This window comes from Aotus nancymaae, unplaced genomic scaffold (genome assembly GCF_030222135.1).
Source record: "Aotus nancymaae isolate 86718 unplaced genomic scaffold, 86718_ANA_hifiasm-v0.15.2.pri h1tg000049l, whole genome shotgun sequence".
Lineage (NCBI taxonomy): Eukaryota > Metazoa > Chordata > Mammalia > Primates > Aotidae > Aotus > Aotus nancymaae.
Genome location: NW_026988463.1, coordinates 11709662 through 11735887, shown reverse-complemented (window position 1 = coordinate 11735887; position 26226 = coordinate 11709662). Strand labels below are relative to the sequence as shown.

At 48.2% G+C, this 26226-nt stretch overlaps 1 protein-coding gene, 2 long non-coding RNA genes and 1 other non-coding gene across 4 annotated transcripts; 3 read left to right on the top strand and 1 right to left on the bottom strand.

The window, feature by feature from the left end:
- Window positions 1–460: 460 nt before the first annotated feature.
- LOC135269100 (nucleoside diphosphate kinase A-like) lies at window positions 461–943 on the bottom strand. Its single transcript, XM_064362873.1, has one exon. The coding sequence runs from the start codon at window positions 917–919 to the stop codon at window positions 461–463; it is 459 nt and encodes a 152-aa protein (XP_064218943.1). The 5' UTR covers window positions 920–943.
- A 4098-nt stretch (window positions 944–5041) lies between these two features.
- On the top strand, window positions 5042–5147 carry LOC135269202 (U6 spliceosomal RNA). The gene has a single exon (XR_010337493.1). It is a non-coding gene; the product is annotated as a U6 spliceosomal RNA (small nuclear RNA).
- Window positions 5148–17207: 12060 nt separating this feature from the next.
- Window positions 17208–20830, top strand: LOC135269021 (uncharacterized). Its single transcript, XR_010337362.1, has 3 exons — window positions 17208–17554; window positions 19674–19802; window positions 20795–20830. It is a non-coding gene; the product is annotated as an uncharacterized LOC135269021 (long non-coding RNA).
- A 97-nt stretch (window positions 20831–20927) lies between these two features.
- LOC135269020 (uncharacterized) lies at window positions 20928–25043 on the top strand. The gene is made up of 4 exons (XR_010337361.1): window positions 20928–20972; window positions 21388–21482; window positions 23001–23074; window positions 24815–25043. It is a non-coding gene; the product is annotated as an uncharacterized LOC135269020 (long non-coding RNA).
- The last annotated feature ends 1183 nt before the right edge of the window (window positions 25044–26226 follow it).

Here is a 26226-nt window from a genome sequence, read left to right as displayed (position 1 = left end):
GTTTTACCATGTTGCCCAATTAAAAAGGCCACCCCCGATGGCTCATGCATGAAATTCCAGCACTTTGGGAGGCCGAGGTGAATTGATTACCTGAGATTAGGAGTTTGAGACCAGCCTGGCCAACATGGCAAAACCCCATTTCTACTAAAAATAGAAAAAGTAGCTGGTGTGGTGGTGGGCTCCCATAGCCTTGGCTTCTTTCTTTTCTTTTTTTTCTTTCCTTCTTTCTCTTTCTTTCTTTCTTTTTTTTTTTTTTTCCCTATGAATCCTCTGTTGGGAGGAAGCATTTTAATCTGAGGTAGGGGATGGTAACACTGTACAGGGAGCACTCACAGCTCCAAGAGTTTCCCTTCAAATTATGAAGAAGCTCCTGTAAATAACTAGATTTCCTACAAGCTGGTCCTCTGCCCATGGGAAGGAGGAGAAATGAATGTGAAAAGCATTGTGGTCTGCCGTTTGGTCATTCATAGATCCAGTTATAAGCACAGCTCTTGTAATCTACCAGTTCCTCAGGGTGAAACCACAAGCCGATCTCCTTCTCTGCACTCTCCATGGAATCGCTGCCATGCATAATGTTCCTGCCGACTTGTATGCCGAAGTCTCCACGGATGGTCCCAGGCTTGCAGTCTGCAGGGTTGGTCTCCCCGAGCATGACTTGGCCTGTCTTCAACACGTTCAGCCCCTCCCAGACCATGGCAACTGCCGGCCCGGAGTGCATGTATTTTACCAGGCCGGCAAAGAATGGACAGTCCTTCAGGTCGATGTAGTGTTCCTTGAGAAGGTCTTCAGAAGTTTGCATGAATTTCAGACCAACAAGGCGGAATCCCTTCTGCTCAAAATGCTTGATGATCTCTCCCACAAGACCCCGCTGGACCCCATCTGGTTTGATCGCAATGAAGGTACACTCACAGTTGGCCATGGTCCCCTCCAGCTGCTTGGCCTTGAACTCTCTTTCTTTCTTTTTCTTTCTTTCTGTCTTTCTTTCTGTCTTTCTGTCTTTTTTTGTTTCTTATCTTTCTTTTGGTCTTTCTTTCTTTCTTTCTCTTTCTTTCTGTTTCCTTCCTTCCTTCCTTCTGTCCTTCCTTCCTTCTTTCCTTCTTTCTTCTTCCTTCTCTCTCCTGAGATCTCACCACTGCACTCCAGCCTGGGCAATAGAGAGCTTCTGCCTAATAAATAAATAAATAAATAAATAAAAAATAAATTAAAAACAAGAATGACAATGATATCCTGACATCCACAATGGACTGAGACCCTGCCATGATTATGGAACCCTGTGAACCCTCTCAGCAAACTTAGCAGGTGAGAGGGCTCTCACCTCACAGAAGAAACTGAGGTGCAGGGGGCAACAGTGTCTTGTCCAAGGTCACTGGGGTCTGCACTGGAGCCCACACCTCTTGATCCCAGCCCAGTGCATCTGTCGAGGGAGCCAGCTCCAGACATAAGCCTGCTGGGGCCTGCCCAGTGCAGTTCCAGGAGTCCCTCGGCCCACCACACTCTCTACATGTCCTCAGGGGTCCCTGCCCAGATGGTGTCAGGGGCCAGTGAGCAGGAGACCCAAAAGCTGCATAGTGGGCACAGAGGTAAAGACACAGAGACAAGGAGAGGGAAGGAGTTTTGCCCAGGGTCACCCAGCCTGTCAGTTTCCTGAGGTTGCAAGTAACAGGTTACAAACTCAGTGGCTTCAAACAGTAGCAATTGATTTCCTCAGAGTTCTGGAAGCCAGAAGTCTGAAATCAAGGTGTCAGCAGGGTCCTGCTTCCTCTAGAGGATTGAAGGGAGCCCAGATCTCCCCCAGGGAGCCCCCAGGGCAGGGTGTGCTCTAACTTTTGGTCATTTCTGTTCAGTAGTCTTAGGACTTACACCGTCTATTTATTTATTTATTTATTTATTTATTTTATTTATGAGATGGAGTCTTGCTCTCTTGCCCAAGCTGGAGTACAGTAGTGTGATCTTGGCTCACTGCAACCTCCACCTCCCAGGTCAATCAGTTCTCCTGCCTCAGCCTCCTGAGTAGCCGGGACTACATGTGCCACCACATCTGGCTAATTTCTGTATTTTTGGTAGAGACAAGGTTTCACCATGTTGGCCAGGCTGGTCTCAAACTCCTGACCTCAGGTGATCTGCCCACCTTGGCCTTTCAAAGTGCTGGGATTGTAGGTGTAAAGTGCTGGGATTGTAGGTGTGAGCTGCTGTGCCTATCTAGGACTTAAACAGCTTAGAGGTTTTATTTGGGCTGGAGTAGAAACACAACACAGGTATAACTTCAACATGTCAGCGAATTCAACAATGTGGGATTTGAGAATTCAGTGGGAGAAGAACAAGTTCATAGCTATTTCTGCTCAAAGATCCAACTGGCTAAACCCATTGCTGCTCCACAACTAAGGCAGACACAGCAGAAATGGAAACACCCAAACCCCACTGATCACCTGACTTCTTTCCTTCCTTCCTTCCTTCCTTCCTTCCTTTCTTCCTCCCTTTGCTTCCCTCCCTCCCTTCCTTCCTGTTTTCCCTTCCTTCCTTTTTGAGACAGGGTCTCACTCTGTTACCCAGGGTGGAGTGCAGTGGTGCGATCTCAGCTCACTGCAACCTCCGCCTCCAATGTTCAAGTGATTCTCCTGCCTCGGCCTCCTGAGTAGCTGGTATTAGAGGTACCCACAACCATGACTAGCTAATTTTTGTATTTTTAGTAGAGTCTGGGTTTCACTATTTTGGCCAGTCTGGTATTGGTCTTTTACCTGGTGATCCGCCTGCCTTGGCCTCCCAAAGTGCTGGGATTACAGGTATGAGCCGCTGCCCCCATCCTCACCTGAGTTTCTGGGAGGCAGAGACTGGCTGCTGTGGGCTCAGAGCTCCTGATCTTCTCTTCCTTAGGGCCTCAGGTTCTCTTTGCCTCTGATGGGCCTAGCCATTCTTTCTGAGACAGCTCAACAGGTGCCAAGACCGGAAGATTGGAGGGAATGGTACAGAGAGAGTGAAGTGAAGTGGTCAGCTTCTGTGCTTAAGCTTAGTGGCTTCAATAAAATTCCTAATTTTACCAGGCGTGATGGCTCACTTCTGTAATCCCAGGACTTTGGAAGACTGAAGCGGGCAGATCACCTGACATTGGGAGGTCAAGACCACCGTGACCAATATGGTGAAACCCCATGTCTATTAAAAATACAAAATTAGCTGGACGTGGTGGTACATGCCTGTAATCCTAGCTACTTAAGAGGGTGAGACAAGGGAATCACTTAAAGCCGGGAGGCAGAGGTTGTGGTAAGCCAAGATCGCACCATTGCTCTCCAGCCTGGGCAACAAGATCGAAACTCTGTCTCAAAAAAAAAATTCCTAATTTCCAGATCCAGCCTTCCCACTCCTGCCTCCCAGCCCTCACTGTGAAGCTGCAGGCTCTCATTGGGGAAAGGCTGGTTGATCACCTCTTGGACCTGGTAGCAAAGTTGAGCACAGAGACTGTGTCTAGGTAGAAGCGTCTCTTGGGGAAATGTTGACAATGAAGATGCTATGGGCTGAGCCACCCACACAGTCCTGAGGTAGGGACCAGGCAGTGGGTGAGTCAGAAGTGCTGCCTGGCTGAACATGGTGGCTCACACTTGTAATCCCAGCAGTTTAGAAGGCTGAAACAGGTGAATCACTTAAGCCTAGGAGTTCAAGACCAGCCTGGGCAACATGGTGAAACCCATCTCTACAAAAAATACAAAATTTACCTGGATGTGGTGTGTACATCTGTAATCCCAGTTACTTGGGAGGATCACTTGACCCAGGGAGATCGAGGCCATGGTGATCCGTGATTTGCACCACTGCACTCCAACCTGGGTGGTAGAGCAAGACCTTGCCTCAAAAAGAAAAGAAAAGGCCAGGTGCTGTGTCTCACACCTGTATCCCAGCACTTTGGGAGGCTGAAGCAGGCGAATCACTTGAGGTCAGGAATTCGAGATCAGCTTGGCCTGTCATGAAACCCCATCTCTCCTAAAAATACTAAAAAAAAAAAAAAAAAGCCAGGCATGGTGGTGGGTGCCTATAATGCCAGCTACTCGGGAGGCTGAGACAGGAGAATCCCTTGAACTCCACAGGGAGAGGTGGCAGTGAGCTGAGACTGTGCCACAGCACTCCAGGCTGGGTGACAGAGCAAGATTCAGTCTAAAACAAAATAATTAATTTTAAAAAGATAAACTGTGACATAGCACATTTCTATAATCTGTCTCAAAAAAAAAAAAAAAAGTTGACTGGGCACAGTGGCTGACGCCTGTTATTTCAGCACTTTGGGAGACCAAGGTGGGCAGATCACGAGGTTAGGAGATTGAGACCGTCCTGGCTAACATGGTGAAACCCTATCTCTACTAAACATACAAAAAATTAGCCTGGCATGGTGGCACACGCTTGTAGTCTCCGCTACTCAGGAGGCTGAGGCAGGAGAATCACTTGAGCCAGGGAGGTGGAGGTTGCAGTAAGCCAAGATCGTGCTGGTGCACTCTAGCCTGGGCGACAAGAGCAAGACTCCAGCTCAAAAAAAAGTCCAGCCTGCCTGTGCGTGAACTGCTCTTCCCCACACCCCACCCCAAGCAGGCTTCAGAACATCATTCTCCAGCAGCCAATTTGTCCTGACATGGGTGGGCTGACTTGCAACAGGCAAGTGAGCTTGTTTTCCTCGGGAGACACACGGGGGAGTCCCTGGTTCAGCACATCCTCTGCCTTGCCCAGCACAAAGCGGAAGATGGAGGTGGCTCCACTGTTTTTAGCCCAAGGCCCTTGATGCCTGTGTGTTGGCTTCCTCTGCATCAGACTAGTCAGTCAGGTAGAGGTTTCCCTCCCACTGGCAAGATGGGGCCAATCATTCCTGCTGGTCCACCTGGGAGTAACAGCAAAGGTCTCGAGCTTGGCTTAGGCTCCAGGGCTCTCCCAGGTCCTCAATGCTGTCCATGGCCTCACCTTGACCTTGAGCACAGCATGACTGCAGGAGGAGTGCTGGTTGAGCCGGGTGCTTCCTCCAGTCCAATTTCCACTGGCCGACAGGAAGGGCTGCTCAAAATCAGCAAAGCTCACTGTGCTCCCTTTGACAGCACATATGCTAAAACTGGAACGATACAGAGAAGATTAGCTTGCCCCTGTGCAAAGATGCCACAAAAATGTGTGAAGTGTCCCATATAAAAATAATAATAAAAGGCCAGCACGCGGTGGCTCACAACTATAATCTCAGACTTTGGGAGACCAAGGTAGGTGGATCATTTGAAGTAGGAAGTTCGAGACCAGCCTGGGCAACATGACAAAACCCTGTCTCTACTAAAAATACAAAATTAGCCAGCCATAATGGTGGGTGCCTGTAATCCTAGCTACTTGGGAGGCTGAGGCAGGAGGATCACTTGAACTTGACCTTGAGACATAGAGGTTGTAGTGAGCCGAGATCATGCCACTGCACTCCAGCCTGGGTGGCAGAGCAATACTCTGTCTCTAAATAAACAGACGATAGAACAACACAAAATAAACTATGACTTGGCACATTCCTATAATCACATCCTATTGATGTGGTAGCAATGAGCAGAGATTGCTGCCATGGCATTCCAGCCTGGGAGAAAGAGAGAGACTCTTGTCTCAGAAAAAAAAAAATTTGTCATCATTGTCATCCTCATATAAAATCAGCAAAGCTAGCGATACGCTTCTGCACGAGGCCAGGAATCACGGTGATTTCCCTATGGTTTTCTGGGATCACCGGGTCTCTCTCTGCAGGGTCCAGGAGGTAGAACCCTGTGTAAGCAGTGAGGGGAAGGGCAGTTCTCCACACAGAGGCTGCTTGCTTTCTGGGGACCTATTTCCTTTCTCTGCTCTGTTCTCAGAGTTGAACCATCCCCACCCCAGACTCTGTCTTTCCAGGTCTCACCTTCCCTCCCTCCTGCCTGAGCAGAGCTCTGTTCTAGAACCTGGTCTGTCTTTGACCCTTTGTTGCTCCTCTTCCCACCAGCATGAGGCCTCATCCTTTCCTGGTGGAGCTCTACGTAGAGCAGTGACAGGGAGGGCCCAAGGCCGGCCCCGGGTGCCTCCTCCCTTGAGCACAGGAGTCACCCCAGCCCGATGTCTGGGCTCCCGGCATTGTGTGCATGTTCCCTGGGGAGGGAGGGAGAAAGCTGTGAGGTTTTCCTGTCTGTTTCCCCAGGCCTTTCTGAGGCAGAGCTGATCCCTCTCTGGCTTCCTGACCTGCCGCTGTGGGCCTGCGTGCAGCAAGTTCCTTAGGATGAGCCGGCTGAACCTGCAGAGACGTCCTGCTGAGCACCTCCTCAGAGAAGGCAGCAAACCCATAGGCAGAAAGAAGGACAGTCAGCACGTGTGTATGTGCGTGTGTGTGCTGAGGTCGGGGAGGCATATGGGGATGTTTTCATTCTCACCCAGACTTTGAATTGTTTTTGTTTGTTTTTGAGACAGGGTCTCACCCTGTCACCCAAGCTAGAGGGCAGTGGTTCAATCATACCTCACTGCAGTCTCGAACTGATGAACTCAAGTGATCCTCAGATCTCAGCCTCCTGAGTAGCTTGGACTATACTTAGGCACCACCATACCCAACTAATTTTTTATTTTATTTTTCGTAGAGATGGGTTCTCGCTTTGATGACCAGGCTAGTCTCAAAACCTTTGGCTTCTAGCAATCCTCCTGCCTTGGCCTCTCAAAGTGCTGGGATTACAGGTGTGTACCATTACCTATGGCGAGATTTCTATCAAAGGGAATATTTATAATAGAGAAAGCATAACAAAATTTTTTTCTTTTCTTCTTATTTTTTTTTTATTGAGATGAAGTCTTGCTCTGTCACCCAGGCTGGAATGCAGTGGTGCCATATTGGCTCACTGCAACCTCCATCTCCAGGGTTCATGCAATTCTCCTGCCTGAGCCTCCTGAGTAGCTGTGATTACAGGTGTGTGCCACCACACCTGGCTAATTTTTTGGCATTTTTAGTAGAGACAGGGTTTCGTCATGCTCACCAGGTTGGTCTTGAATTCCTGATCTCAGGTGATCCACCCACCTTGGCCTCCCAAAGTGCTGGAATTACAGGCATAAGCCACCAGGTCTGGCCAATTTTTTTCTTAGAACAAGTGATTAATAAAGTATGACATGAGGCCGGGTGCAGTGACTCAAGTCTGTAATCCCAGCACTTTGGGAGACTGAGGCAGGTGGATCACTTGAGCAGAGGAATTCGAGACCAGCCTAGCCAACATGGTGAAACCCCAATGCTGCTATAACTAGAAAAATTATCTGGGCATGGTCGTGCACACCTGCCCCGTTACTTGGCAGGCTGAGGCATGAGAATCACTTGAACCCAAGACGTAGAGGTTGTAGTGAGCTGAAATCATGCCACTGCACTCCAGCTGGGTGACAGAGCAATACTCTGTCTCTAAATAAATAGATGATAGAACACACAAAATAAAATCAACTATGACTTGACACATTCCTATAATCACATCCTATAAAGCAATTTAAACTGATAAGCCCATAGTGTACTATGCTTAAGAATGGGTTCTACCAACCGGACTGGGTTTGAATTCAAATTCTGCCACTCACAGTGTGCATAACTGTGAACAATTTGATTTTCCTCCCTGTACACCTCAGTTTCCTCATCTATAAAAAGGAGATACTAATGGTACTCATTCATAGGGTTGTTGATGATTAAAACAATTAATGCATGCAAAGCACTTAAGACAATGCTTGTCACATAGTAAGTGTTCAATAGATGTTATTATGTAATGATATAGGGGAAATTCATCTTCTTTAAAAAAGTCCAAGTGCAGGAGCAGTTCTCTTAACTGAGACTAACCTAACCAACATTTACCTCCAATTCCCTATAAAACATATGATGGGCCAGGTGCAGTGGCTCACTCCTGTAATCTCAGCACTTTGGGTGGCTGAGGCGGACAGATCACGAGGTCAGGAGTTTGAAACCAGCCTGACCAACATGGTGAATCCTGTCTCTGCTAAAAATACAAAAATTAGCTGGGTGTGGTGGCACATGCCTGTAATACCAGCTACTCAGAAGGCTGAGGCAGGAGAATTGCTTGAACCTGGGAGGTGGAGGTTGTGGTGAGCTATCTCGCTACTGTACTCTAGCCTGGGCAACAGAGCGAGACTCCATCTTAAATACATACACACATATATATATATATACACACACACACGTATATATGAGTGATGCTAACAGCCTATTGACTGCTATGTCCAGTGGATTATTAATGGGAAGCCATTTGAATTAACCAACCAATTTCCAATTCCCTTAATACAAAGTTTTTAAAAACGGACTCTGCCATAGCAGGTAAAGATCCTATCTTTGTTCATTAAAAATGTCAATATATGCAATCAAAAAAATTCAGGGCCAGGCACAATGGCTCATGCCTGTAATCCTAGCACTTTGGGAGGTCAAGACAGGCAAATCACCTGAAGTCAGGAGTTCAAGACCAGCTTGGCCAACATGGTGAAACCCAGTTTCTACTGAAATAAAAAATTATCCAGGCATGATGGCGGGTGCCTGTAAGCCTAGCTCCTCAGGAAGCTGAGCTGGGAGAATCGCTTGAACCCGGCAGACAGTGGTTGCAGTGAGCTGAGATTGCGCCACTACATGCCAGCCAAGGTGGCTGAGTGAGAATCCATCTGAAAAAAAAAAAAATTATGGAAGGATATTTATACCCAATAATACTGCCTTTTCAAAAGTCTTAAATTGAAAAAATAAAATAAAAATCTTAAATTGGCCAGGTCTGGTGGCCCATGCTTGTAATCCCAGCACTTTGGGAGGCTGACACAGGAGGATCACTTGAGGCCAGGAGTTCCAGACCAGGCTGGGCAACATAGGGACACCCCATCTCTACAATTTTTTTCTTTTAATTATCCAGCCATGGTGGTGTATACCTATAGTCCTAGCTACTCAGGAGGCTGAGGCAGGAGGATTGCTTGAGCTTAGGAGTTTTAGGCTACAGTGAGACATGATTGCACCACTGCACTCTAGCCTGGGCAAAAGAGCAAGATCCTATCTTTAAAAACAAAAAATCTTAAAAGCACATGAGACCCAGATGTCCATCAGCTGATAAACATGTTTTTATTTTTATTTTTTGTTTTACTTTTTGAGATGAGGTCTCACTTTGTCACCCAGGCTGGAGTTGCAGTGGTGTGATCTTGACTCACTGCAGCCTCTACATCCTGAGCTAAAACGATCCTTCTGCCACGGCCTTCCAAATACTATGATTACAGCCATGAGCCACCAAACCAGGCCCTAGATTTTTCAAATGTGACATATCCATGCAGAGAAAGCTTATTCTGCAATAAAACGAAGTACTGTTACGTGCTATAACATGCATGAACCTGAAAAATGTTATGCTATGTGCAGTCACAAAAGAGCACATTCCATTTATGTGAAATGACTTGAATATGAAATAGATTAAGGATTGCCTAGGTCTGGGGAGGATGGAGGGATTGAGTGGTGATAGCTAAAGGGTATGAATTTCTTTTTGGGGTGGTGAAAATGATCTAAAATTGATTATGGTGATGGTTGTACAACTGTGAATATCCCAAAACCACTGGATTGCACACTTTAACTGGAAAGATTGTAAGGTGTATGAATTATATCTCAATTTTTCAAAAGCTATGAGAGCTGTTTACATGCTACTTTACCAGCAACTAGCATTTAAGTTCAATACGATGACCAAAGTAGCAGCAGGGGAAGGTTTCAGAGCTCCTATTTGAAGAGCAATGTTATTATAATACGGATTTACTTATGCCTAATATAAGATGCCCAGAGAGTTACCTACTCTAGCATGAACTCTCGAAAGTATCTGCATTTTGGTGAGGTTTTTATTTTTCCTTTGAGACAGGGTCTTGCTCTGTCGCCCAGGCTGGCACTGCTCACTGCAGACTCAACCTCCAGGGCTCAAATGATCCTCCCACCCAGTCTCCCCAGTAGCTGGGACCACAGGTGCTTCCCACCCAGTACAAACACTGCCTAGGTAGTGTTTGTATTTTTTTATAGAGACAGGGTTTCACTGTGTTCCCAGGCTGGTCTCAAACTCCTGGCCTCAAGCAATCCTCCTACTTTGGCCTCCCAAAGTGCTGGGATTACAGGCATGAGCCATCATGCCCGGCCAGAGAATTTTTAAAAATACCAATGCATGGGTTTCACTCCCAGCCATTCTCAATGAGTTGGTCTGGAATGGGGCATGGCATCAGAGGTCTTTAAACTCCCCAGATGATTCTATTTTTAGTTTTATTTTTTAAAAGTAAGTCAAATTTAGCTGTGCAGATGATGCTAGTGGGACACCAAAGTTGACCTTTATTGCTGCAGATGCACACAACTTGGAGCCTCACTGATTTTTGTCATTGTTTTGGTTTTGAGGACCAAGACCCTGTCTCAAAAACAAAACAACGACAAAAATCAGGGTCTCGGTCTGCAGCCCAGCCTGGATTGCAATGCCGTGATTGAGGCTCACTGCAAACTCTGCCTCTCAGGTTAAAGTGATTCTCCTGTCTCAGCCTCCCGAGTAGCTGGGATTAAAGCGTGCACCACCACGCCTAGCTAATTTTTGTATTTTTAGTAGAGGTGGTATTTCACGATGTTGGCCAGGCTGGTGTCAAATTCCTGACCTCAGGTGATCCACCCCCTTTGGCCTCCCAAAGTGCTGAGATTACAGATGTGAGCCACTGGGCACAGCCTATTGATTGAATTAAGAAAAAAAATGAATTTACGGTGTAAAAATGGTAACCTTGAGAATCCAGGCTACTTTCATTATCTAATTAAGATAGTACCTATGCCTTTTAAAGGTTCCTCAGAGAAGTGTGATACTTTTCTTGTAGGCATCTAGCTGATTTCTTGAAGGTAGTTCTGTCCTAAGGTAATACCAGGTAAGTGAAAATGGAATTAAAAACTAAATGTGGCCTGGCGTGGTGGCTCATGCCTGTAATCCCAGCTACTCAGGGAGGTGGGAGGTGGGCAGATCATGAGGTCAGGAGATCAGGACCATCCTGGCTAACATGATGAAACTCCGTCTCTACTAAGAATACAAAAAAATTAGCTGTGCATGGTGACATGTGCCAGTAATTCCCAGCTACTCAGGAGGCTGAGGTAGGAGGATCTCTTGAACCCGGGGGTGGAGGTTGCAGTTATCTGAGATCGCACCCCTGCACTCCAGCCTGGGCAACAGAGTGAGACTCCATCTCAAAAAAATAAATAAATAAAAGGGCCAGGCGTGGTGGCTCATGCCTGTAATCCCAGCACCTCAGGAGGCCGAGACCAGTGGATCACCTGAGGTCAGGGGTTTGAGACCAGCCTGACCAACATGGAGAAACGCTTTCTCTACTAAAAATACAAAAATTAGCTGGGCGTGGTGGTGAGCGCCTGTAATCCTAGCTACACAGGAGGCTGAGGCAGGAGAATCACTTGAATCCGGGAGGTGGAGGTTGCAGTGAGCAGAGATCTCACCGTCGCACCCCAGCCTGGGTAACAACAGCAACAAGAGCAAAACTCCATCTCAATAAATAAGTACAAATGAAGATAAAAATAAAAATAAAATAGGCTAGGTGCGGTGGCTCACGCCTGTAATCTCAGCATTTTGGGAGGCTAATGTGGGCGGGTCAGGAGGTCAGGAGTTCGAGACCAGCCTGGCCAACATGGAGAAACCCTGTCTCTACTAAAAATACAAAAAATTAGCTGGGCGTGGTGGTGCATGCCTGTAATCCCAGGTACTTGGGAGGCTGAGGCAGGAGAATTGCTTGAACCCAGGAGGTGGAGGTTGCGGTGAGCTGAGATCATGCCAGCCTGGGCAACAAGAGCGAAACTCCATCTCAAAAAAAGAAAGAGGCTGGGCAAGGTGGCTCACACCTGTAATACCAATCCCAACACTTTAGGTCAGGAGTTGGAGACCAGTCTGGTCAACATGGTAAAACCCTCAGCTGTACTAAAATTACAAAATTAGCTGAGCCTGGTGGTGCTCACCTGTAATTCCAGCTACTCAGGAGGCTGAGGCTGGAGAATTGCTTGAAGTGAGCCAAGATTGCACCATTACACTTCAGACTGGGTAACAGAGTGAGACCCTGTCTCAAAAAACAAACAAAAAACCACATTCCTTTTTAGCTTTAAGTATCGTTGCTTAGAAAAGTATGGTCTAAAGACCAGCAGCACTGGAACCACTAGGGAGCTTGTTAGAAATACTGAATCATGGCCGGGCGTGGTGGCTGGTGCCTGTAATCCCAGCACTTTGGGAGGCCGAGGCAGGTGGATCACCTGTGGTCAGGAGTTCGAGACTATCCTGGCCAATATGGTGAAACCCCGTCTCTACTAAAAATAGAAAAAGTAAGGCCGGGCGCGGTGGCTCAAGCCTGTAATCCCAGCACTTTGGGAGGCCGAGGCGGGTGGATCACGAGGTCAAGAGATCGAGACCATCCTGGTCAACATGGTGAAACCCTGTCTCTACTAATACAAAAAATTAGCTGGGCATGGTGGCACGTGCCTGTAATCCCAGCTACTCAGGAGGCTGAGGCAGGAGAATTGCCTGAACCCAGGAGGCAGAGGTTGCGGTGAGCCGAGATCGCGCCATTGCACTCCAGCCTGGGTAACAAGAGCGAAACTCCGTCTCAAAAAAAAAAAAAAAAAATAGAAAAAGTAGCTGGGCATGGTGGTAGGCCTCTGTAATGCCAGCTACTTGGGAGGCTGACACAGGAGAATCCCTTGAACCTGGGAGGGAGGTTGCAGTGAGCCGAGATCAAGTGAAACTCCATTTAAAAAAAAGAAATACTGAATCACAGACAGAATTAGAATCTGCCACATCTTAACAAGATTCCCCCAGGTGATTTTTGTGAATGTGAAAATTTGAGGAACACTGCTGGTCTAGCTGGCCTTTGAAACCTTATTGTTTTATTCTTTTTCTTTTTGTTTGTTTGTTTTGTGAGACAGAGCCTCACTGTGTCGCCCAGGTTAAAGTGCAGTGGTGCGATCTTGGCTGACTGCAACCTCCACCTGCCAGGTTCAAGTGATTCTTCTGCCTCAGTCACAAGTAGCTGGGGCCACAGGCACCCGCCACGAGGCCTGGCTAAATTTTGTATTTTTAGTAGAGAAGGTCTTTGACCATGCTGGCCAGACTGGTCTCAAACTTCTAATCTCAGGTGATCCACCCGCCTCAGTCTCCCAAAATGCTGGGATTATAGGCATGAGCCACCACAGCCGGCCTGAAGCTTTATTTGGAACCCTCTTTTCCCTACCTATCTTCCTTACCCCACACTGGCAACAGTGCACTATAGTTTCTTGGGATTTCAGGAAGAAAATTAAAAGAAGGCTGGGCATGGTGGCTCAGGCCTGTAATTCCCAACTAACTTTTTATTTTATTTTTTGTACAGACGGATTCTCCCTTTGCTGCCCAGGCTAGTCTCAATTCCAGTGTAATTCCAGCACTTTGGGAATCTGAGGTGGGCAGATCACCTGAGGTTAGGAGCTCAAGACCAGCCTGGTTAGCATGGAAAAAATCCATTTCTACTAAAAATACAAAAAACTTAGCTGGGCGTAGTGGCACATGCCTGTAATCCCAGCTACACGAGAGGCTAAGGCAGGAGAATCTCTTGAACCCAGGAGGCAGAGGTTGCAGTGAGCCGAGATCGCCATTGCACTCCAGCCTGGGCAACAGAGTAAAACTCTGTCTTAAAAAAAAAAAAAAAGAGGCAACAAAAAAACTTCTTGAATGAGGCCCATAAACATATTCTTATGCTGCTAGGATCCTGAATCTTATTATTCTAGCAACTCTTACAACTCAGGAAATACCCTCTGCAGCCCTTGTTTCTAATAGCTGTTATATTTTTGCAATGTGAATTCTTTTTTTTTTTTCTTTTTTTTAATGACTTTTTTTTTTTTTTTTAAATAAAGATGGAGTTTCACCATGTTGGTCAGGCTGGTCTTGAACTCCCGACCTCAGGTGATCCGCCCACCTTGGCCTCCAAAGTGCTTGGATTACAGGCGTGAGCCACCATGCCTGGCCTGCAATGTGAATTCAATGCAAAGATTACACAGCAACAACAGAGAGATAAATTTGACAGATTCTGTGACGATTAGTGAGGTTAAATGTTTGCATATACTTGTTGGCCATTTGTATGTCTTCCATTGGAAAATATCTATTGAGATATTTTGCCCATTATTTTTGGAGGGGCAAAAATAAATGACATTTATTGCACGAAATGGGTTGTGGGGGTGGGGTGTGGGCTCCACGGTGGGGGCATTGCTGCCTCCGTTGATCAGTCCATTCATCAGGACAGCGGGATCCCAGCCTCACCCCGTGCCCTGTGCAGCCAGATCAGCCCACCCCTGGGTGCCAGTGCTGGAGGGAGCCAGGGTGCTGTTCCCGGAGGTCACCATGGGTCGTGCTTGGACTGGGGCTGGGCCGGTAATTGCGTGAGTGCGATGGGGGCAGCTGGGAGCGGCAGGCCAAGTATTTCCATTAGAAAACGTCCTCATGGGACCGCGGGCCACCTAGAGGGCGGGGGTTGGACGCGGCTCCACAGCCAGCCCCTCTCGGCCACTGGGCAGCCCAGTCCCTGTTTTACAGCTGGGGGAACTGAGGCACCGAGGTGAAGGGAGCCCTCTCCTACCTGAGGTCGCCTCTGGGCCAGGGGCGATGGGGATCAGGACGATGAACGGGGACGGCCGTGGCTCGGAGGGGGCTGCCCCGCTGGCCCAGCGGTTCAGTCCGACTATGGCTACCTACTGCTCGTCTGTGGCTTCTGGGCGGGCTCGGGGCCTGGGCAGCGCGATGTCATGGGTTTGGTCCGGATGACGGCCCCGCTCCCGGTCCCCCCACCAACCCCGCAGGGCGGTTGGCGAGGGTCATGAGTTGGACGAGAGGCGCGAGCGCGGGGAGTCCTGGCGGTCCAGGCCTCTGGTGGCGCCCGGCGAGGCTGAGTTCAGGTGGCCCGGGCGCCCCGTTGTTTTTGCCCATTTTTTAATGGGATTACTTTGGATTTTTCTTTCTCAGTTTTGTTTTGTTTTTGAGACAGAATCTCACCCTGTCACCCAAGTTGGAGGGCAGTGGCTTGATCATAGCTCACTGCTGCCGTGAACGGCTGGGCTCGTGATCCTCGGATTTCAGCCTCCTGAGTAGCTTGGATGTAGGCGGGCACCATCATACCCGACTCACTTTTTATTTTTCATAGAGTCGGATTCTCCTTTTGTTGCCCAGGCTAGTCTCAAAAATCCTGGCCTCAAGCGATCCTCCTGCCTTGGCTGTAATCTCAACGTGCTGGGATTGCAGGTGTGTACCATTACCTATAGAGAGATTTCTAAAGAAAGGGAATATTTCTAACTGAGAAAGCTTAATAAATTTATTTTTTTTTTTTATTTTTTATTTTTTTGAGACAGATTCTTGTTCTGTCGCCCAGGCTGGAGTGCAGTGCTGCGATATTGGCTCACTGCAACCTCCATCTCCCAGGTTCAAGCAATTCGCCTGCCTCAGCCTCCTGAGTAGCTGGGATTACAGGTGTGCGCTACCACACCCAGCTAAATTTTTGTTTGTATTTTTAATAGAGACATGGCTTCGCCATAATGGCCAGGCTGGTCTCAGGCTCCGGAACTCAGGTGATCTGCCCACCTTGGCCTTCCAAAGTGCTGGGATTACAGGCGTGAGCCACTGTGCCCAGCCAATTTTTTTCTTAGAATAAGTAGTTAATAAACTATGACATGAAGCCAGGTACAGTGGCTCCTGTCTCTAATCCCCGCACTTTGGGAGACTGAGGCAGGTGGATCACTTGAGCAGAGGAGTTCAAGATCAGCCTGGCCAACATGGCAAAACCCTGTCTCTACTAAAAATACAAAAATTAACTGGGCGTGGTGGTGGTCACCTGTAATCCCAGCTACCTGGGAGGCTGAGGCACTAGAATCGCTTGAACCCGGAAGGTGGAGGTGGCAGTGAGCTGAGATTGTGCCATTGCACTCTAGCCTGGTTAACAGAGTAAGACTAAGTCTCAAAAAAATAAAATGCTTTTGATGATCTTCTTGCAGTAAATTGTGCACATATAAAATTATTTCCTTATGGTAAATTTCTAGTAGTAGAGTTAGTAGATCAAGAGTTGAATATACCTCAAACAGTTAAGGCTTTATGTATATATTTCCAAATTATTATTCAAAAAGCTTATGTAACTGTATATTCTCCTAATTTCAGTGTATGAGACTGGTTTACAGTTCCTCTCATCCTTGCCAGTATATTCTTGTAAACAAGGGGAGGGGGGCGTGTCCGAGTTCCCCGTGAGGGGAGGGGGCGTGTCCGAGGTCCCCGCGAGGGAAGGGGGTGTGTCCGAGCCCCCGGAGAGGGAAGGGGGCGTGTCTGAGGACCCCACGAGGGGAGGGGGGCGTGTCCGAGGTCCCCGCGAGGGGAGGGGGTGTGTCCGAGGTCCCCGCGAGGGGAGGGGGGCGTGTCCGAGGTCCCCGCGAGGGGAGGGGGGCGTGTCCGAGGTCCCCGCGAGGGGAGAGGGGCGTGTCCGAGGTCCCCGCGAGGGGAGGGGGTTTGTCCGAGCCCCCGGAGAGGGAAGGGGGTGTGTCCGAGCCCCCAGAGAGGGCAGGGGGCGTGTCCGAGGTCCCCGCGAGGGGAGGGGGGGCGTGTCCGAGGGCCCCGCGAGGGGAGGGGGGCGTGTCTGAGCCCCCTGAGAGGGAAGGGGGCGTGTCCGAGCCCCCAGAGAGGGCAGGGGGCGTGTCCGATGTCCCCGCGAGGTGAGGTGGGCGTGTCCGAGGTCCCCGCGAGGGGAGGGGGCGTGTCCGAGGTCCCCGTGAGGGCAGGGGGGCGTGTCCGAGCCCCCTGAGAGGGAAGGGGGTGTGTCCGAGCCCCCGGAGAGGGAAGGGGGCGTGTCTGAGGTTCCCGCGAGGGGAGGGCGGCGTGTCCGAGGTCCCCGCGAGGGGAGGGGGGCGTGTCCGAGCCCCCTGAGAGGGAAGGGGGTGTGTCCGAGCCCCTGGAGAGGGAAGGGGGCGTGTCCGAGGTCCCCGCGAGGGGAGGGGTTGTGTCCGAGCCCCCAGAGAGGGGAGGGGGTGTGTCCGAGCCCCCGGAGAGGAAGGGGGTGTGTCCGAGCCCCCGGAGAGGGCAGGGGGCGTGTCCGAGGTCCCCGCGAGGGGAGGGGGGCGTGTCCGAGGTCCCCGCGAGGGGAGGGGGTGTGTCCGAGGTCCCTGCGAGGGGAGGGGGTGTGTCCGAGCCCCCGGAGAGGGAAGGGGGTGTGATGAACAAAAGAAGTCGGGTTAATTTTTGTAAATGTACCTTGCATGCTTAAAACCAGTGTAGCTCCAACATTTGTTCCCGAGATACAGGATGATGGATGATGGCTGCATGGATGTGATGGAGATGCTTTACTATTGGGACCTTCTGCATCCTTGTGATGTTTTGTTGCTTAGAATATGAATGGCTGAGAGGGGCCTGTAGAGCCTCCCACTCTGCTTGTGTGTGAGGTTCTTCCTGCCATCCTGCCATCATTTGTTTCTTATGTTGTGCAGCCAAGACTGACCATGAGAAACCCTGGAAGCTCAGGAAGGAAGGAGCCACCCAGAAGCAGGAACAGGGAGCTGGTGGGGAAGACCAGAAATGAGGTCTGTGAAGGTTCCAGAGAGGACCTGTCCTTGGGAGTCAGTTGGGGGCTGAGGGGGGGAGGGGCATTGGAGAACAGATGTAATGTCCATTGTGTGGTTCCACATTCCGGGGCCAGGGATTGGTGGAGAGGGAGTATAAAGCACGAGGGTTGCTTAGGCAGCGCCCAGACAGGAGAAGATTAGGTGGAAGCCAGAGCCCTGGTCTCCATTTAATTGCTCCCGAGCCTCCCGCTCTCTTGCTCCACGTGTCCTGCGGCTTCCCTGATGGACTTTTCTCCCTGACTTGTAGCTGAACCTCCCACTCGCACTTGAAGACTGTTTCAACCCGATTCTTTCCTAGACTCCATTCTCCTCCCCCTCCTCCAGGTGCCCAACATCCCCTGTACCCCTCCCTCCCCTTCCCTCCCATCCCCCTCCCCAACTCAGATCCTGCCCCATCCCCATCCCCTTCCCTCCCCCAGCCCTTAGCCACCCCCACCTCTGTCCTGGCCCTCTCAGGGCGCCCTGAGAGGACCAGGACATGTGGGTGCCGTGGCCGCTCTTTTGGCTCCTCCTGCTGGGGTTTCCCAGCCATCCATCCACCCATGTGAGTAGACGCTGGGCCCTTGGGGTTTCTTCCTTGTTATTGGGCTGTGTCACTTGGCATATTACACAGTGCAGGCCTGTAATTTCAGCACTTTGGGGGGTTAAGGTGGGCAGATCACCTGAGTCCAGGAGTTCAAGTCTAGCCTGGGCATCATAGCCAAACCCATCTCTACTAAAGATTCCAAAAATGATTAGTTGGATGCCTACTGCACTCTTGTCTCAAACAAAACCAAAATAAGATGAAATGTCATTTGAGTTTTGTCATTTGATGACTGTTTAGGAACTTCTGTGTCATCCCTGTCTTCTGCTCTTGGGGGCTGCCTCTAGGGAGTCTGTGTCCAGTCAGTGTGATGGGAGATTAGAGGCCCATCAGATGGAGAGGAGAGGGCTGCACCTGCTGGGAGGTTTGCAATGTGGGAGTCACTAGGAGTGACGTGACCAGGATGTGAGTCAGGACTGTATTGTCCTTGGTTTTGTAAAATGTGTATGGTGCAGATCATTGATTGACCCAAAGGAGAAAGGGTCTTAAAGTCCTTATGTTATCTAAATATAAAGAAATGACAGGCCTGGTGTGGTGGCTCACGCCTGTAACTGGGAGGCTGAGGCTGGCGGATCAGTTGAGGTCAGGAGCTCCAGACCAGCCTGACCAACATGGTGAAATGCTGTCTCTATTAAAAATATAAAAATTAGTCAGGCGTGGTGGCAGGTGCCTGTAGTACCAGCTACTCAGGAGGCTGAGGCAGGAGAATGGCTTGAATCCAGGTGGCGGAGGTTGCAGTGAGCTGAGATTGCACCACTGCACTCTAGCCTGGGCGACTGAGTGGGACACGTCTCAAAAAAAAAAAAAAAATTTTTTTTTTGTGATTTTTGTTTTTATTTTTGTTTTTTTGAGACAAAGTCTCCCACTTGTCTCCCAGGCTGGAGTACAATAGCGTGATATTGGCTCACTTCAACCTCTCCCTCCCTGGTTCAAGCGATTCTTCTGCCTCAGCCTCCTGAGTAGCTGGTATTGCAGGCATCTGCCACCATACCTGACCAATTTTTGTATTTTTGGTAGAGATGAGGTTTCACCATTTTGGCCATGCTGGTCTGGAACTCCTGACCTCAGGTGATCCCCTAGCCTCACTCTCCGAGAGTGCTGGGATTACAGGCATGAGCCACCACACCTGGCCTTTTTGTGATATTTTTTAGATCATCAGCTATTGTTAGGGTTAGTGTATTTTATGTGTGGCCTAAGACAAGGTTCCTTCTTTTAATATTGCCCAGGGAAGTCAACAAATTGGATATCCCTGCTTTACGTCAAGAAAAAAAAAAGGCAGTGTACATTTAGAATGCCTAAACACACTACCAGCCATGCAAAAAACATGAGACTGGTAACTTCCAATCTTTTTTGAAGCAGTGGAATCCCCTGGTGATATCTGAGGGGTGTGGTTACCTCTTGGAGGAGGTTGATGGTTTCTAAAGATTATTATTTTTTACTGAAATATTGTCAATGTCACTGACCTTTTCATTATTTCAACTATTATTATTCCAGGGCATCAGTTTTCCACCTAATGATTTGTACACTGGGCATGACGTTCCTGGCATTTTGTGGATAGTCTTCACTGTTGTATTTATGGGAGTTTCTATGGTTGGCCTTTTCCTCCGAAAAATTTGCTTCTGTGTGAGTATACTAACACAGAAAGGTAAAGTATACTTTACCTTTCATGACAGTAAAAATGTGGTTGTCTGGGGACTGAACCTCCTTCTGAATAACGATCCAAGAAAAAAGCACTAATCCCACAATGCTTTTTATATTCAAGGGAAGAGGAAGTACGTTTTATTTTTACAACCTAGATAATTACCTGCCATTCGGGACTGCCTTTCTCCTTTTTTTTTTTTTTTTTTTTGAAATGGAGTCTGACTCTCTGGCCCAGGTTGGAGTGTGGTGGCACAATCTCAGCTCACTGCAACCTCTGCCTCCTAGGTCCCAGTGAGACTCCTGCCCCAGCCTCCCAAGTAGCTGGAACTACAGGCATGTACCACTATGCCCGGCTAATTTTTGTATTTTTGGTAGAGACAGGATTTCACCATTTTTGTCAGGCTGGTCTTGAACTCTGAACTCAGGTGATCCACCTGCCTCGGCCTCCCAAAGTGCTGGGATTACAGGTGTGAGCCACCACACCCTGCCGCATTTAACAGTCTCTACCCTACTTAGTCCTGAGCAGAGAATTGTCAATACAAGTGGGGGGAAGTTTTCTTTTTTTTTTTTGACAGTCTGGCTCTGTCACCCAGCCTGGAGTATAATGGTGTGATCTCGGCTCACTGCAACCTCTACCTCATGAGTTTAAGTGATTCTCCTGCCTCAGCTCCCAATGAGCAGCTGGAATGACAGGCGGTCACCACCACACCCAGCTAATTTTTGTATTAGTAGAGTTGGGGTTTCACCATGTTTGCCAGGCTGGTCTCAAACTCCCAATCTCAAGTGATCCACCCACCTCAGCCTCTCAAAGTGCTGGGATTACAAGCGTGAGCCACCACGCCTGGGGAGGGGATGTTTTTTCATGTACCACTTCTGATTTTAACTAAATTACCTGTGAGTTAAAATCAGAAAAATCAAATTCTATAAAGAACTTGAAAGATGTTCTTTCAGGCTGGGTGTGGTGGCTTTTTCAGGTCACCTCTTCTGCAAGAAAGGCTCTTGACAACTGGGTAAGTTTTGTTTCTTTGTTTTCCTTGCTTTTGGGCATAGTCTGCCAGGTGAGGACATGGATGTATTTTTCTCCCCACAGTTCTGTGCTCAAGCCTTGGAGGGGGAGACGGCAGAGAGCAAGGCTTCCTACAAGCAGCACAGGTAGGTCATTGTGATGGATTTTTTTTCTTTTTGAGCCAGAGTCTCCGTCACTCAGGCTGGAGTGCAGTGGTGAAATCTCAGCACACTGCAACCTCCACCTCCCGGGTTCAAGCAATTCTCTGTGTCAGGCTCCCAAGTAGATGGAATTAAAAGCATGTGCCACTACACCTGACTTTTTTGTATTTTTAGTAGAGACAATTTCTCCTTGTTGGTCAGGCTGGTCTCAAACTCCCGACCTCAGGTGATCTGGCCACCTCAGCCTCCCAAAGTGCTGGGATTGCAGGCTTGCGCCACCGCGCTCAGTTGTTATGGTCATTTTTAAGGATGTTTTTGTTTTAAGATGAAGCTTCAAGTGTCTAGTAAAGAACGTGGTGTTTTAATTCTTTTTCAAGTCAGTTCTTTCTCTGTCTTCTAGATGGGAAATGAGGAGAATGAGGAGAGTGCCAGGGAGACACATGAGTGAGGGGCCAGCCCAGAAACACCTGTGCCTGAAGAACGCTTTCTGGCGAGGTAGGAGCTCCCGTGAAGGCAGCCGCTTAGTTTCTGCTGCACAGTCCACATACCCTGCTTCTCCTTTTGGGGGTGAGGGCTCAGGTGGGGTAATTGTCATGTCTCCTGGAAACAGTTCCTAGCACTTATGAAGAGAACAGTTGTCCTGCTGGGGGACAGGACCCCATTTTTCTCAAGTGCCCTGACTGAATGGCTCTTGGCTAGTCCTGTGTGAATGATTGAGCTGAGACCCCTCCACTGACTGTGGACTTTGCCCCCCACTGATGCCTTGGTTAGTTTTAACTGTGAAGACGAGCCTACAAGGCAAATGGGCCAGCTCCCCTTCCCACCTTGAGTCAGTGTGAAGGCTTTGTTTTTCTTTCATTTGAGAAAAGTAACAACGATAACATTTTAGAATGGGAGCTGTAAGTGCTGATGAGAGCAGAGATTTTCAGGTGATGTCTTCATGGATCTATAAAACAGTACATGAGATCTGCTTTAAGAAAAGAAGCATTTATTTGTACTTTTTGGAACTTCCTTCATTCCTTTTGCTTATTTAAATTGTTTATTGTGAACTATATAACTCCTTTAGTAAGCTAAATTTCTATGTAATCTTACTCTAACATTTGAAGTGTGACCCTAAAACTTTCCAGTTGATTTCTTTCTTTCTTTTTTTCTTTTCTTTCCTTTTCGTTTTGAAAACCTTGCTCAGTCACTGAGGCTGAAGTGCAGTGGCACAATTTTTGCTCACTGCAACCTCCACCTCCTGAGTTCAAGCAGTTCTTCTGCCTCAGCCTCCCAAGTGGCTGGGATTACATGTGCCTGCCACCATGCCTGGCAAATTATTTCTTTTTGTATTTTTAGTAGAGACAGAGTTTCACCATGTTGGTCAGGCTTGTCTCTAACTCTTGACCTCAAGTGATCTGCCCACCTCAGCCTTCCAAAGTTCTCGGATTACAAGTGTGAGCCACCGCATCCGGCCCCCATTTAATTTCTGTAGCGCTTACCTTTTCTCATGACCGTTAGTCTCTTTATGTTCATTTCTGTTCATAAATATTGACAATGCCTGGTGAGATATGGAGGTTAGATTCACTATGAATCTGCAGGATTTTAAATGCCCCTACAGCTTGAAGAAAAGGAGCAGTGCTGCTCCTGTCCTGGCCCTATAGATGTTCTTCCCATCCATGGCTGTTTCTATTTTAATTTGGAGTCTGTGCTCACATGATGGGTGATTTCCTTTGATGTGTACTGGGAACCCTGATTTAAAGCTCATTTCCAACTGGTTAGAGCCCGACTTGTCCACAGCCTGTTGAGAGTTAAGAAAACCCCTGGACCAGGACTCTGCAGTATCTTCCTCAAGGCTCAGGCCCAGAGGGCTCCAGGGTCCTCTGATGCATCTGGTCAATTAACCCTGTGCCTCTGGTAAGGGACCTGAGTGTGGCAAAGAGGGTGAGATGGCAGCAGAAGGCGTGGAGGGTTTCTTATTCTGCACAGAACATGCGAGTGAGATTTAGCCCCATTCCCTTCTCTTGCCCTTAGCAGATGCAGGACCTCATTCGGTTCCCGTGAGGAACAGCAGCTGCGTCCCAAGTGAAAACACAGAGAAGACAAAGGTAAATGCTGGGGTCATTTTCACTGTGCCTGTATCAGGACACTGTAGTCTTTTCCTCCATCATCCTCTCCTGGCCTGGCCTCTGCTCTGTAGGTTCTGTGATACCTTTTCTGTCTGGACTTTTTCAGAAGCAAAATTTTTCCCATAAGCTTTCTGGCTTCTTCATTCCCAGCTAGTCATCTTGAGTGGCACCTCCAGAAGCCATAAATGCTTAGGGACTGAGGGCTGAAGGGCTTTTACTGTTCTGTTTCTGGAAATAACAGGAATTCCACTGACTTCCACTTTCATGGGTCTCATGGCCCAGTGAACGCTGACTGATCTGTTACTCAAGGTGTTGTGGGGTCTATTTCTGAATTATGTGGGGTTTTCTTTTATTTTGCTGTGATTTTGTTTGTTTTTTTCTACAAGGTAGGTGATCAACATTTCAAATATCTGCTGTATTCCCAGAAGTGATGAAAGTGAAAACTCATTAATCCAGCATTAATATGTGCTTTGTGCAATTTTGAATGCTCTTCGTCAAGGTCAATTTCATAGTTCATCACACTCCCATTCCTGTTGGTAACTGTGTTGTGCAAAAACGCCTTCACCCCCATGTGGCGGTGCCCTGATCTAACATTCTAAGTGTCGGAGTCTCCATATTTGTAATAAAAAAATGCCTCGATTGTGAGTTAGTGAAAGTGAATGTAACCTATTACCCACAGTGACAATTCCCAACTAATGCCTTAAATGATGCTCAGCTGTGGGGGTTCTCGTCTGGCCTCTGTACCTTCAACAGCTGCCGAGTCCTATGATTACACATGATGGGAACTGTACACTTGAAATTAAACACATTTCTAAAACTTGCTTTTTTCAGAAGTCCCACCTCATTATTCCCTGGACAAAAGTATTATTTATGTCATAATGCACTTAAAATTTGTATTACCTGGGAGTTAAAAGAAATACTCTAGCCATGCCTAACTGACTTCTGTATGTCAGATTCTTCTGTCAGAAAACCCTCTCCCAGTTTCCCTGCTTACACATTTCCCAGAGCCATCTGTGCTCATGGAGGGCACCCCCAGAGTGAAGAAGAGCCTTTGTCAAGAAGGGAATCAGAGGGAAAATGAGAGGGTCCTGCAGGCAGAGCTGGAATAGACTTCCACTCTGCCTCCTGCAAGCTCTGTGACCCTGGGCACATGTTCTTCTTCCTTGGGGAGCCTCTGTTTTCTTAAGATTTGGAGCAGGGTGGTCACACTGACTTGCAGAATTTTGAGAATCAGAGACGGAACATAAAAGGCCTGGAGAACATTCTGCAAAAAGAAGCTGTAACACATGTGTGGACAATGGGCTTTTCATACCTCTCTTACTCGCTGTTTATCTGACGCAAAGAACATGCTCTGGTGATGGCGATGAGGGAGGAATGAGGATGGACAGAGACACTCCTGTGTCTGAAAGATGCTTCTTCCTTACTGTGCTATGACTCTGTCTTCCCTGGGGCAGGCCCCCAGCCTGCCTACATTTGCAGACAGACGCAGTGGCATGTGGAGAAAACAGTTTGTCCCAATGACTCTTCTTCACTCCCCAGCTGTCAGTGGTACTTAGTGGAAGGGTGACTTCATGACACTGATGCTGCTGTTGTGAAACCTGGAGGACAGAAAGGTGCAAAAAACTATCAGCAGCAACATAAGGTGCAGCCTGTGTTGGCGTTGGTGGTTCTGTCTGTCAGATTCATACATTTCAAAATAATTCTTCCTTCTGCCTACAGGTTAATTTGGCTGCAGCACAGCAACATCATTGCTCAGGATTGCTCTACTCGCCCTACCTCATGGCTGACGCTTCAAGACCACTGATGGCTTGGCGGCCACATCCTCCGTCTGGGTGTCACCTGGGACTACAGACACCTACACACAAAAGTCTTCTGGCACCTCTACCACCATTAGCCAATGATTTTCTGAGTCTGTACACAACTCCACCCGAATGTCTTCTGGCACCCCTGCCAGCTTCAACAGATGATGAGTTTTCAAGACCACAGACACCTGCACATGAGTGTCTTCTATTACCTCTACCACCTTTAGCGAATGATTTTCTGAGTCTATATGCAACTCCACCCGAGTGTCTTCTGACACCCCTGCCAGCTTCTACAGATGATGAGTTTTCAAGACCACAGACGCCTGCACATGAGTGTCTTCTATTACCTCTACCACCTTTAGCGAATGATTTTCTGAGTCTATATGCAAGTCCACCCGAGTGTCTTCTGACACCCCTGCCAGCTTCTACAGATGATGAGTTTTCAAGACCACAGACGCCTGCACATGAGTGTCTTCTATTACCTCTACCACCTTTAGCGAATGATTTTCTGAGTCTATACGCAATTCCACCCGAGTGTCTTCTGACACCCCTGCCAGCTTCTACAGATGATGAGTTTTCAAGACCACAGACGCCTGCACATGAGTGTCTATTACCACTACCACCTTTAGCCAATGATTTTCTGAGTCTATACGCAATTCCACCCGAGTGTCTTCTGACACCCCTGCCAGCTTCTACAGATGATGAGTTTTCAAGACCACAGACGCCTAAACATGAGTGTCTATTACCGCTACGACCTTTAGTGAAAGATTTTCTGAGTCTATATGCAACTCCACCCGAGTGTCTTCTGACACCCCTGCCAGATTCTACAGATGATGAGTTTTCAAGACCACAGACGCCTGAACATGAGTGTCTATTACCGCTACCACCTTTAGTGAATGATTTTCTGAGTCTATACGGAACTCCACCCGAGTGTCTTCTGACACCCCTGCCAGATTCTACAGATGATGAGTTTTCAAGACCACAGATGCCTGAACATGAGTGTCTATTGCCTCTACCACCTTTAGCGAATGATTTTCTGAGTCTATACACAACTCCACCCGAGTGTCTTCTGACACCCCTGCCAGCTTCTACAGATGATGAGTTTTCAAGACCACAGACGCCTGAACATGAGTGTCTATTGCCTCTACCACCTTTAGCGAATGATTTTCTGAGTCTATATGCAACTCCACCCGAGTGTCTTCTGACACCCCTGCCAGCTTCTACAGATGATGAGTTTTCAAGATCACAGACACCTGCACATGAATGTCTTCTATTACCTCTACCACCTTTAGCGAATGATTTTCTGAGTCTATACACAACTCCACCCGA